We start from the raw sequence: 14,462 nt of genomic DNA, 5'->3' as shown, positions 1-14,462 counted from the left end.
AGTATACATATGTAACAAACCTGCACGTTATGCACATGTACCCTAGAACTTAAAGTATAATAATAATAATAATAAAAGAAAAAAAAATTTGGTGTTCAACATATAATTTCCAACTATGTTCCTAAGGTAGTATAGAAGACCCAAGAAACTAATAAGTTTATGCAAGATGTTACAAAAGGTAGTGAGTCTGCCTTTTTCATAATTCAAGTTTGTTATAAGAAAATTGACTAAAAAACAAGGAGGTAAAAGAAGAGAAGAGATGGGAGAAAGAACCCAAAAGGTAAAAAATATTTTGCTAACAATATACACATATATATCTCCAAACTCAACTCACACTTAAGAATAGAATAATTGCAATAGAATATTTAATTTTGAAGATTTTTCAGAGTTTCATATAAATAAAATTTTTGAAAAACTGCAAATTAATAAAAAATAAATTTTAAGCACTTTAAGTAGTTAACAACACAGAATTTGACTTACCATAAATTTCTACACCTTGTGAAAAGTATTGTTTGCATCCTAAATCTTATCCACTAATGCAAAGGAAAAGATGCATCTCATAGCCAACAGTGCTGATTTTTAATGAAGGATTTAAAAGGGTTGATTTAATTCCAAGATTTTATTCTTCAATTCTACCCCACCACCAAGAAAGTTAATGACATGACACACTAAAAACCTTGGTTACTAAGGATGTTTTATCCAATAAAAGCTTCTTTCATTTCTAAGCCACTCAGAAAGAAAACTGACACTTGGAGAAAGTCATACCATCACAGAGTACCCCAAAAGTTCACTGAGATATTGAAGCATTAAATATGAAACCCTTCTAAACAACCATAGGCACAGGATGAACACCCTCTAGCTTCTGTAGACAGCAGAATAAAAGAGTACAAAAAGCATCTACTTACGAGATTACTTTTCAGAGACATAAGAATATACTTTCAAAGGTACATATACAAAAGCCCACAATGGAGATAAATAATAAATATTTATACACTTAGAAGAAAGATATATCCAAAAACCTACCACAAAGATGAATAGTAAATATTTACATTCCAAGCCAAAAAAAATCACAGTCTAAAGAGAAACACTTGATGTTTTTATTTCTGAATACTGTAGCAAAATAATTATTACGATAATTTTAATCAAACTTAAAAGGAACACCTTATTACCTTGTTGATATAAGCTATTCACCTTTGAACAGGCAAAGGAGGGAAAAATCCTTGAGGCATTTTTATACTCTTACTTAACAATTATCTGATAATTACCCCATCATTATCTGCTGATGAAGGATTCCATTCTAAATTCTTAGCATTTTTGATGCTGCAGGCATGTTATTTCAAAAGTCTTACCTGGGAAGAGACTAAGAAGACTGACTGGAGATTTGTTGGTATCAATAGTAATTTTGTGGCTTGCAGTTTTTGAAGGCTGACCTGGTAGGCAAATTAACTTTAGGGGAAGTCTAAATTTACATTGGATAACTCGAGGAATGCCTGAAATAAAAGAGAGATATGTAGATTCATAGACTTGACAAACAATTTGGCAAAAAAAAGTTGTACTACTAATAGTTTGAGCAGCAACATATCTTTGTTTGCTGCCTGCCTATTTTGTTTAATAAAGCTGAAATAACGGTAAATCATTATCATGATTCATATTTCATTACTATTTTCAAAAGGTACAAATCAAAAATAAAATTTTAAAAGAACCACAGACATGAGCTCTATCTTTAATAGCAGTATCATATTTTTTAAATCATCACATTTGGATATTATATAAAACATTATAGTGACTTACATTCAATTACTGAACTAAGTCTTTAAGACCTTCAGAGTTCTAGCCCTAATTCAAGGCTATCAGCAAACATGAGCAAAGAATATGAAGTTTCTATCATATCTTTAAGACTCTATATTACCATATCTAAAAATTTCTCTATCAAAAACATTTTAAATCTTTAGCTTTTTTTACTTGATGAAGATTGAAATTATGAACAGGAAAGCAGGATTTGCTCTTCTGTTCTATTGAAATCCATGCCCATTTTACACATTAGTATGTAGAATATTACCTTTATATGAATTATACTTTTCTCAAGCCTTTTAACTTTACATATCACTTTAAGTGACATTTTGGAAGGCTTACATAGCCATTCAGTTGTCAACTGATTTTAATACTCATACATGCATACCGAAATAGGTAACTGAATATATGGCAATGAAGAGTTTCATATTAAAATTGATATAAAGCTTTACAAAATCATTTTCAATATTTTTACAGAAAATGAAATTAAAACCAAAGCAAATTAGGCTCTCTACTTATAAATCTAGAAAAGCAATACTAAAATCCTAGTTTTCTCTCCTTTTTTTCTAGAACTCTGTTTTTGACTGGTTAAGATGAAAGATAATATATAGAAGCCAACGTCGTGCCATAGTACTGTAGAAAAACTGAACACTCAAAATGTTCTAACTCTGCTTGATGAATCCACACATTAATTCCTTTATTTCTTTATAGAGGAGTCAGGGAGCCGCTTAAAAATAGCAACAGCAGAAGCAGTTAGTTTGGAGACATGATCCCAAAGCAGGATCCCTGGAATTAGCAATATATTTGGCTAAAGTCAATTGGAATTATATGTCTTACTCCACATCCAAGCTGAGAGTATACTTTTCAGTACTACTTGTTCACTAGGATAGTGAGAAATCACCAACAATGGCAAGCATATTGATAAATGCGGTCAATTAAATACTTTTTCAGAGCATGTGGAGCATATTTGTCATTCTCTTCAATATAATCTATTATCCATCAAGTTTTACGTAGCTCATTTTTTGCTCATAACCAACAGATGTTAAATTCACTTCTCCTGGAATACTAGATGCAAATTATAACTGGTGTCTCTTAAGAAAAGTCCCAGGGTATTATTTCATGACATTCTGTGAGGTTTTTAGAGGCATGTGTATTTGTACTTTACAATGACGAAATGTGTTGACTCAAAATGTTATGGTAACATGATCTAAGATACTGCACAAAGCACAACTATCAATATCACCACCAAAAAATTGCAAAGAACTACTTTCTCCAACTTCAAGGAAATTTCCATATATTCTATATATCCTCAAAATATGGAAACACACCCACTGAGTATGTTTCCTCTACAATAAGTAAACTGTAGAGAAAATTTCAGATTGTATCAATTAATAGATACAGTCTGGAAAGAACAAGGAAACTTAAACTTGTTTCCATCTCCTTCATTTCTAATGACTAGTAAAACAAAAACAAATGCTTCTTTTTCTGACACTTCTGTACATGCACAAAAAGAAACTATCTTCCATATACTTTCAACCAAATTCTAAGCTAATTGTTCAAACCAGAATTTGGCTGTGAATGTTCCTCTAAAACTATACCGCTAAAACTGTAGCCACTACTTTACTTGGACCAGGTACTGACTGAATTCACAGTTAAAAAAAAAATTAAACATAATCAACAACACTGCCTGTAAGTGACTGAGCCTACATATTTGAAGATTATTACCCTAAATCTCCATGAACCCAGAGCTAAAGAAACTGGTAGTGTATATGTTTTCAGAAATCGAAACAAAAGGATTGCAAGCACTAATAAACCCAAGAAGGAAAATACATTATAACTCAATTTACAGTTCAGTTAGGTCAGTTAATGACAATATCACACACTAGGGCAATGGTTTGCAGTTGCTAAGATTTGTAGAACCCTTCCAGAATATCTTTTGTCTGCAGGAATTATAAGCCTGTTTCATAGGACATTTGGAAAACATTACTTTGAAAAATGATGACACTCATACTTAATAAAATGATTATGGTTATTTTTTAAATGATGGCAGCTTGAAAAGTTTTACCATTAGGGAGAAAAAAAGAGTTATGAAACCCTTAAAAAAAACTAGTCTACGGAAACCATCCCTTAGAAGAAAAATTAGAAAGTTACTATTTTATAACACTTACTATCAAATTAAAATCCAAGGATTTTACAATACAATCTCTAGTTTTTAGACATGGGGTTTATCAGAGGCACATTTCTACTGGGATTTACACCTTCTTAGGAAACCTGAAGTGTAAATTTGGCTACCAATTACTCTTCAGGCTGTAATTATGTCTAAGAACCTGAAGCCAAAGACTAATAGAGGCATGTGTGGGTGTATGTGTTTGTAATAAAGAAGGAAAAGAACTACATGTATTTAGAGACTTTTCACAGTTGCTAGTAGAACAGCTTTCAACTTAGTTGAAAGAGACTAATTGTTCCTAACTTTGTCTACCATCAGCAATATTTTCTCTCTATAGTTGGCAAAGTAGTCTCCATATCTGGCTTATTGAATTCTCTGAGTGTTACGCTGAGAGAAAAGAAACTTTTGTCATTTATTTTACTCCAATATTGGCCTAGTCATTTATCAGACTGACTGTTCTGCAGTTCTTTTTACCAGATATAATCACCTCTCCTTCAAACACTTCCCTTTCTAACCTACTAGAGGAAATGGATAGTCGTAACTACTATGGTGCAATTAATCACAAAATTATTTAACACTCAGAGAGAATATTCTCATCAAAACCAGCTCTAACAGAATATTTTATTTCCAGGAAGAGACTTCTAATTACATCTGGCACACCCCAAAATCCCAGTATTACTGTCAAATTGGAAGCCAAAATGTGCTTTAAAGAAATAAAAGAAAAAAGAACATAAAAAAAAAGTATATATGAATAAAATAACTATACCTATATATTACACAGCTATATAATGCCTTTAGAACGCCTTCCAGGGGCCTGCTAGAGTAATTTCATATTGAAAACAAGGAACCCCAAAGCAGTAGCAATGTCTGGTAGCCAGAACTTCCTTGATTCCTTCCTGTTATGTCTGGCTATGTACTGTGCTTCATCTGCAGTCATGTTTTACACTGCCCACATCATGTAACTTTAATGCAGAAATAATGGAGACTAACCCTTATGGGACAACATAAAACCTCGTTTGCCTCTCTTTTTCCACATATAAAAGCAGAACTGCTTATCTGCAATACAGCCCGAACAGATCGAGACAATAAAATGGATCAGTCTTTGAAATATGAAGCCTTGTGTGTAAGTAAGATCTAAGTGGCAACATATTATTTTCTTGCCTACTAGGTGCCGTTGAATATTTCAACTCCACTCCCTAAAGCTTAATTATAATTTTAAAATATATCAAAGAGATTATTAAAACCAGCTTTCACTTTGTTATGAAACGCTGCAATTTCTATAAATTGTGGGGTTTTTTCCTCATAGTTTGGGCGGAATTTACAGTAAGAAGGAATAAATTTCTTTGAACAATAACCTTAACTGATTTTTTAAACTTAAAACTAATCATTTAAATAATAATATGATATTTTACAAAATTCAGTCCAAAATCTTAAAAATTACACGCAATCTAGCTAATTAAAATGTAAATATTCATTATTATCAGGTTATTTGTTAATGACCCAAAGTCTAATTGGACAAGTATACTTTGTGTTATTAAGCTAATCATTTACTTCTATTAAAACACTTATCATATAAATATATATATATATATCTTCCAGATATCAAGATGACATATGCTATGCAACTCAGGTTGTTGGCATCACCCAAAATGCATGAGTAAATATTGCCACTATCTTTAAGTCATTTCATTATATTTATTTAATTATTTCTAATTAATATTGCTATCTAAAATGTATCTTAAAATAACTTGTAAAGATAAGCTACCACATTAAGTCTATATCTAAGAGGAAAAATAATCAGAGATACTTGTAGTGCCTGCTATGTACTCTGTTAGTATGCAATTCAAAGATGAGTGCTTGACCTCTGCCCTCAAAAAGCTCAAAACCTACAAGTAGAACCTAAGGAACAAACTTAATTAAGCTCATATTATGATCAGAATTATAGGAGAGTCAAGCAAAATATTTGGGGAAAACAAAGTGAGTAACAACACTGACCCAGGCAAGTTAGAGGGGGTCAGACCTTTGATAACATTCCCCTACAAATTCTAAACAAGACAAGGAATAGGCCCACAGAGCGAACACACGCACCATTCTTATCACAGAGAGGTGAATCTCTAGGGGCATGTAGAAAAACACAATTTAGAATTCAGTGACAAATACCCTTTTTTAAAACTCTTTCTTTCTTTTGAGTAAAATAACAGAGCATGCAGCTAAATAACCGGTGACTTGCAGAAATAAGTTGTCAACGACACCTTTAATATTTTTCAAAAAAGACATTCTATTCTTACTCCTAATTTCATTCTTTCTCATGACTCTGAAAGAACTAATAATGACAAGTCTCTGTGGAAACATCTACTATGCTCTCCATAGCAGAATCAAGGCACTGTATTATCCTAAAGAAGTTTTTCTAGTTAAAAGAGGAGTCCATAAGAAGAGTTCATTCATGGTATAATACCAATTCAATTCATCAACCAAATTTCAGTTCTGAAATTCATTTTTTTCTAAATTATCTTTACACTTACCATCAGGATTTCGATCTATCCATCACAGGCAATGCAAAAAGGGGTACGGGAAAAAGAATGCAACAAATTATCTGTGGTAAAGTTACAACACAAATTTGACACATAACTGCTTAAAATACAAATTAAAATTTCAAGATTCTCACAGATGACTTAAATGACTCTCCAGTCAAACACAAGTCAATTCACAATTGAAGAGTATAACATAAATAAATGAAATCCGACAATACATTTGTTTATATTTCCATTCTCAGAAGTCTATGAGAATGTGTTATTCCAGTGTAAATGTGGAAAAAAAAAAAAGTAAAGATATATGATCTAGCCAAACAGCAAAAAAGACTCAATAAAGGGAAAAATACATAATATTAATATTTCCAGTTAGTTTTTGAATTTATTTTCTTTTAACTTTCCCCTTTAAAGTCAATCCAGTTCCTCTTTTTTATAATAATTTAAGTAAATAATACTATTGATAATGTCTCTTTTTGCTTCTCTTGGCATTCTGCAGACTTTCTCAATGTTAATTTCTAATTCACTTTCAACCAATACCAATGACTAGTAATCTTTTAAATTCTGTCTTTTAAATTACAGAAAAGCATAACAGCCAAAAATGGCTATGCAGGGGAGGAGCCTGGCCTCATCAGCTCCTGTGTGGGAGCCCCGGTATTCAATTTGTGAGGTGGAAAGCCGCTTAAAAAATTCCACCCTCCTCACTCTTCACTGTGTCCACATGCCTAATTCTTCCTGGTCACGAAATAAGAACACAGATTTAGCTAAACTAAGGAGCAAAAATCCTGCATCACTACTAGCCTTTAGTTCAAATAAATGAAGTCTGACTAGATAACATTCTTCTATTACGAATAAAAATGTATCAGATTTGCTATTAACTGAAAAGAGGGAACCAAACATTACATATGGAAATCAGCTAAATAACCTTGTCACGAACTACTCATAACACATAAAAGTAATGAAAACATATGATTTCACTTAACAATAGAAAATAACATTTTCTCATTTAATTATATTTCACAGTATGTTTTCTCATCTTAAATGCGTAAGCATTTTACTCATAACTCCAACAACTTAAAGGAATGATTAAGCCTGTATGCTTACCTGTTGGTCTGGAATAAGAAACAACAGCATTTCCTTCCAATTCTGATGGTGTATAACTTCTTTTCAGATAAACAGAAAAGCTTACTGTTCTAGTCAAATCTGGTGCTATAAGCAATATAAAAATAATATAAATTACATAAGTTGGGGCAATTGTTATTAACAACAGTTAAAATTTAATAAGCACTTACCACATGCCAGGTACTGTCATAAGCATTTTACATGAAGTAAGTCATTAAATCTTCACAACAAACCTGTGAGGTTGACACTATTATTATCCTCATTTTTTATGCATGAGAAAACTGGAATACAGAGAGATTAAGAAGCTTGCCTAAGACAGGGCACAGTGGCTTACGCCTGTAATCCCAACACTTTGGGAGGCCTAGGTGGGCGGATCACATGAGGCCAGAAGTTCGAGACCAGCCTAGCCAACATGACAAAACCATATCTCTACTAAAAATACAAAAAAATTAGCTGGGCATGGTGATGCCTGGAAGGTGGAGTTCGCAGTGAACCGAGATTGCTCCATTGCACTCCAGTCCAGGCAACAGAGTGAGACTCTGTCTCAAAAACAGAAACAAAAACAAAAAAAGAAGCTTGCCTAAGGTAACACAGCTACTAGGAATTGACTCCAGAACAAGGTACAAAGAAACTGGCATTCTACACCACTGCTGTTCTTTACTTCGAGGAACAGACAGCATGAACAAAGAAAACGGTACACAAAAGGGCAAGAGAATTTGGGAGGAAAATAGCAATTTATGATGGGTAGAACATACACTGAAGGAGAAAATGGATGAGGAGGATTGAATGCTGTTACACAGTAGTCACTTAACAGATTGTGCATGCTCATCTGTGTTAACATATTTGGCCCCCAGCCTGTATTACAGAGCCATAAGAGATTTTTAACTGGAAAAAGTAAGTTACTCAGAATGTGTTTTAGAAAGACAAATTGGAAGTGTTGCACAAAATCAGAAATGCAAGCAAAAGTTAAATGGCTGGGTATCACCTATGAAGTTACTTCACTCAATCATTCATTCATTCATTCTACAAAGATTTGTTGAATTCCTACTAATGGCAGGCACTCAGCTATGAGTTGGTTATATGGAGGCAAACAAAGAAAGATATGTTCTTGACTTCATGAATAAGAGATAGAAGCCTTAGCAGAAAAGCTATAGTAAACAAAAAAAGAAAAAAGACTTGAAAGGTAATTCAGATTATGTTAACAAGACTAATGACAATTTGGATGTAAAGGGTTGGGAGTAAGAGATTCCACACAAAGAACGCTTACTAAGAGTTGCCATTAATGATATGTCTACTATTTTAAGCATTATTATGAATACCTTTTATAGATTTACTTTTTAATTAAATCCTCAAAACAACCTTGTAAGACAAATATCATTACCCCCTTTTTGCAGATTAAAATAAATGAGGCTCCAAGTGATTACCAATGTAGTTTTTGCCTAAGGTTACACATCAAGTGAGTGTAACTCAAACTCAGGCCAAACTCCAAAGTCCACATTAGTTCTTCAAACATTACTGATTCAACAAATAGATCAATAAAGAAACACCAATAAAGAAAGCCTTCTAAATTTTAGTATTTAAAAACAGACCAAGAGTGGTGGCTCATGCTTGTAATCTTAGTACTCTGGGAGGCCGAGATAGGCAGATTGCTTGAGCCCAGGAGTTCAAGACCAGCCTGGATAACATGGCGAAACCCCGTCTCTACTAAAAATACAAAAAATTAGCCAGGTGGTGTTTTCCTATAGTCCCAGCTATTCAGGAGGCTGAGGTGAGAGGATCACTTGAACTCGGGAAGTCAAGGTTGCAGTAAGCCATGATCGTGCCACTGCACTCCAGCCTGGGCCAATGAGAATGAGACCCTGTCTCAAAAATAAATAAATAAATCAAAAACAATTATAGGTACAACAAGTTCAGAAAAGCATCTAGAAATCTGTAATCCTAAAAGATTAATTTGTCCCAACAATCAGTGACTGAATGTTCACACTGATGCTAAGATGCTATAAGCAAAACAACACAATCATTGATTATGGGATGATCCCAATCTCACCATTCAGACAAGAAATAATAGCCCTTAAATGAACAAACTGGTATTTTTTTTTTTTTTACATTCACACCATGGTAGACTTTCAGCCAAAACAAAAAACTTACTCATAAATTCAAAGGTGAACTGATCACAAGTCAATTCTAATGGTGGTTGCACGTAGACTGATAATTTGGCTTTTTGCAATATCACTCTATTCTGCAGCGTGACCTAAGGAAACAGAAACTGTGATCAATAGAAAATTACATTTTATTCAAAACTACTTAAAATAGCTAGCAAATAATTAGAAAATATTACCTGAGGAAAAAATGAGTAATCACAAAACATAATACAGTAAGTAATAGATTAAAATATTCTATCAAGTAGAAACTGTGCAAAACATTAAACAGACTTTACTCAAAAGAATAAAGATTGGCAACATGTACATGCAAAGATGCTCAATATCCTCAGTTTTGAAGGAGATACAAACTAAAAACCACAATGAGATACTACTACATACCCAATAAAATGGCTATAACGAAAAGGACAGACAATAATACAGCAATGATGTGGAGAAACTGGAACCCTCATACATTGCCAGTGAAAATGTAAATTGGTACAGCTACTCTAAAAACAGTTTGGCAGTTTCTTCAAAGGTTAAACATAAATTTGACATATAACTTCACAATTCTATACCAAGGGAAATGAAAACATATGTCCACCCAAAATCTTATACACAAATGTTCACAGCAACAATATGCTAATAGCCAAAAAGCAGAAATAATCCAAATTCCCATCACAATGAATGAATAAACAAAATGTGATATATTCATACAATGAAATATTATTCAGCAATAAAAGAAATTAAATACATTCTGAATAATATTAATGATAAAAACCATTAGCAGTTTTTTATATTTATGGAACTATGATAACAAATGTAAGTGCATTATTTCATTTATATGCCACAACATGGGTGAACCTTGAAAACATGATGCTAAGTGAAAAAAATCTAGTCACAAAGAACCACATATTATAGGATCCATTTATATGAAAAGTACAGAATAGGCAATCTATAGAGAAATAAAATAGATTAGGAGTTGCTTAGGGATGAGAGAGATGGGGAATGGAAGCTAACAGGTATGGCCTTTCTTTTAGGGGGCATAAAATATTCTAAAATTAAATTGTGATAGTTGCAAAATTCTGTAAATATATTATACTAAAAATCATTGGATTGTAACTTTAAATAAGTGAATAATATAGTATCTAACTTATATCTAAATGAAGCTATTTTAAAATGTTCTATCATGGTGACTCATACGTCATGAGAAAAAAAATTAAATAAAATAAATAAATCACCATTCTATATGGTACCTTTTCTATACAGCAGTTCAGTCTAGTTACTAGACTTTGTTATATGAGACAGATACATACATTAACTAACATAATTCAAGGACCATTCTTATTGTTAAGAAAAGTAGTTTTGAAGTTTCTTTTCAATAAAAAGCAGGTATCACCTCTTCCTTGATTAAATATATATAATATTTTTATATACACAAGAATATACAATTGCCCCACAAAAATTATGTACATATAATTAGATTCAGTAAATGCATTAATTTTGAGTGATGTGAGTATTCTGCACAACTTAAAAATAAGTTAAAAACATAAAAATTTTGACTTGCAAAGGAAAATTCTTAAGACAACTATTGATGCAATTAAATATGATAAACACAATGAACAATGAATCCTCAATTTTTACTTCGTAAATCCTGGGAATACATAGGGAATCATCATGCCACAAACTAAACTTCCTTGATGATGTCTGGCCATTGTAAACATAATACCTTTTTAGTAAAACCCTGATGGTTATTGTGGCAAGAAGACACCATCCAAGTGCTACAAACAACTTTCTTTCAACTAGCTAGTCCATTAAACAAACAGGACATAATTTAAATATTCTACTATTACAATAATATAATACTAGTCTGCACATATATTTTAAAATAAAATTAATAATATTAATGATTAAAAAACATTAGCAGTTTTCTATATTCATGGAACCATGCTAACAAATTATTTATGTTCCATTATTTAATTTACTCCTTATAAAAATGTTTGACAAGTACCATCATAAACCATTTTACAAAAGACTGTGGCTCAGAGATGCTAAGTAATTTGCCCAAGGCCACTTTGATTGTAAGTGGAAGAACCACAATTTAACTGCTATCTGCCAGAATCCAGAGCTCATGCCTTTTACCAACTGTGGTTAAGACTCAAAATAACTCTGCAAATGAAAAAGTATCCCTATTTTACAGTTAAAAAATAGAGGTTCAGAGAAGGTAAATAACATGTGCAAAGCCATCAATCCAACTAGAGAGTTGAAAATAGTGACCAGGAAAGTCTCATGAGAGCTCAGTTTTAAGTAAAAATGAAAATTCCTTTAAGTAGTAATAACTCATTTGAAAAAAAGCAGTCTGACTTTTCCTGGCACAATGATGTCTACTTAGACAATAATCACAGAATTTTACATTGTAACAAGAAGGGTTTGCATTTGGTTTAGATGCACAATCATGATAGCTCTCATGCACATATTTATTGAATCCCAACAATGGGCTAGGCCCTTTCAAAATACAAATCAAGGAGTTAGGTAACGAAAATAACAACAGTAACAAAGAATAGTTGTGTTTGAGCCAAAAAAGAGTTAAAGACTTGGCTAGATTGTAAGTCTTACATTTTAACAGGAAAATAATTATAGAATATTAAGGAGAAAACATTGATACAAGAATTTTCCATGCTATTTTCTGCCTCTTATGAAATATAACCCTTAGGAAATATAATACGAAATTTTTATACTAGATATATAAATATGATGCCAAAGGCCAGGTATGAACAACCACTCTGCCTAGTTGCCTGGAATAGATGGTCACGCATTATGCACACATACTCAAGGTAGCCACATCTTCATTCACTTGGAACGCATGGAAAAATTTTCTCAATTAACAGGATTTATTATGATGGAAACTTGCATGGTTATATATCTTGGCTGCTGTTGTTATAAAAGGTCATAAGGAGAGATTTATAGTAGAAATTTGTATAGAAACTGTCAGACAGGATCAGGAAGTCATTGTGTCCACTGTGTGAGTACTGCCAATTTTCTGCAACCCTCGTCTGTTGCATTCTTTCTCTTACTTTTATAATGGCACTGAGAAAGACAGTTGTGACTTAAGTATCCTCAAATATAGGAAGTTCCACGAATGAAGGAGAATTTTCCAGTAATGTCATGCCATTATTTTAAAGTGGCTACTACACATGAAAGCTTAAGAACTGCATGGGAAGGAAAGGTATGTTTACTTATGGTGCTAACTCCTGGTTGGCTGGGGGTACAATTAGCATGAGCAATGTTTTCTAGTTAAGGCACAAGATCTCTTATTGCAATTAACAGTGCACTCCTAAATTATTACATGTATGTGTCTGAACGTTATCAGTGATAGATATAAAAGAGGTGTCCCTATACGAAAGTACAAATCATTCCTGGAACTCGACAGTTATTTCTTTTTCTTAAGTGTTTGATTTCTTGCCACTAATGCCTTTACAGATTCAGAAGTATTAATGAGATAGAGCCTTTGATTGGACTGGGGGAAAGGAGGTTGGGGAAAGACCACCCTTTTTCCAGTGGCAAGAATCCAAAAAACTTAGCTTAAGAAACTGTTGTAAGATTCAGCTCCCTTCAAGTTCGACCAAAGATCTCCATATTTGGGCCACCCGCTGGTTCCAGTGTAAGCGAACACAATTGGTAGAGCTTGGTGCCCTGTCAAGCTCCTCCAAGGACAGCAACCCATAATCTAAGAAAATATAAAGCCCCATCCAAGTTTCAACTAAGTGAATTGCCAAAATCCACAACCTTTCCTTGCTTCCGAGGTCTGGGCAGTGATAAATATTTTCAGCTTAATAATGTGCTGAATGATTACCATATTTTAATCTAAATGCTTTAAGAAGGTTCTACATTTAAGTTCTAGTTCTAAATTTCTACAATGACAGGACTAAAAATCTTAACCAAAACCACATCCTTAATATTCTATTTTCCAGGACTATCAATTTGTAACAACTCTAACTTTGTGGCATCTTCATTTAATATTTTCTTGCTGTAAATACATCCACTTAAAGTTATGGCAGAGAGATGGCTGGAAATTCTTTTCAAACACACACATAATCATAGGTAGAAGAAAGATATTAGCATCCCCGTGCTTCTCCAATATCAAATCACAGTATATTATATATGATGCTACTTGATTGGTCTATTATGAATGGTGATGACACAATTCCTTTAGCAGATTTAAAATGTTAACTTTATTTCCAACGAAAAAAGCCTGAATCATGCTACACATTTAAATAATGGTGCGAGTACCTCATAATAATTATTTATATTATATACATATTGCTATAAATGCAATGATCAGTTTTATATTTGCAAGTAACAGTAAAGGTTTTCTATTCACTACTCAAGGCTGGGGAAAAATCTACAAATGCAAGTGTTTATTTTACATTTCTGTAAGCTACTTACAAGTTATCAACAGTGACAGGTGAGATTAAATGAATCATATTGTTTGCACATTACAGTCTAAAATCTGGTACAATACCTTCACTGTGACAGAAGGGACAAGGTCATTTCCCACCTCAACATCAGTCGCTTGCTGTAAACACAGAATTGAGAAGGCAAGAAAGAATGATTTCAATATTACACAGCAGTGAGTGAACACAAAGGGTGCAATGTATATTTCCTGCTATCAAAATAGGGAACTATAAAGGATGTATTACTCTAAAGACAGACTAAAAG

At 32.8% G+C, this 14,462-nt stretch overlaps 1 protein-coding gene across 1 annotated transcript in view; it reads right to left on the bottom strand.

The window, feature by feature from the left end:
* Positions 1 to 14,462, bottom strand: part of BBS9 (Bardet-Biedl syndrome 9) — a 527,217-nt gene that overhangs the window by 254,139 nt on the left and 258,616 nt on the right. The window contains exons 11-15 of the mRNA XM_011966349.1: positions 14,266 to 14,319; positions 9,754 to 9,856; positions 7,588 to 7,692; positions 6,481 to 6,495; positions 1,350 to 1,490 (exon numbers count right to left, since the gene is read on the bottom strand). Of these exons, the coding sequence (XP_011821739.1) occupies positions 1,350 to 1,490; positions 6,481 to 6,495; positions 7,588 to 7,692; positions 9,754 to 9,856; positions 14,266 to 14,319 (418 nt within the window). The remainder of the gene's footprint in view (positions 1 to 1,349; positions 1,491 to 6,480; positions 6,496 to 7,587; positions 7,693 to 9,753; positions 9,857 to 14,265; positions 14,320 to 14,462) is intronic.

This window comes from Mandrillus leucophaeus, unplaced genomic scaffold (assembly GCF_000951045.1).
Source record: "Mandrillus leucophaeus isolate KB7577 unplaced genomic scaffold, Mleu.le_1.0 Scaffold757, whole genome shotgun sequence".
NCBI lineage: Eukaryota > Metazoa > Chordata > Mammalia > Primates > Cercopithecidae > Mandrillus > Mandrillus leucophaeus.
This window is presented reverse-complemented; position numbering and strand designations above follow the sequence as displayed.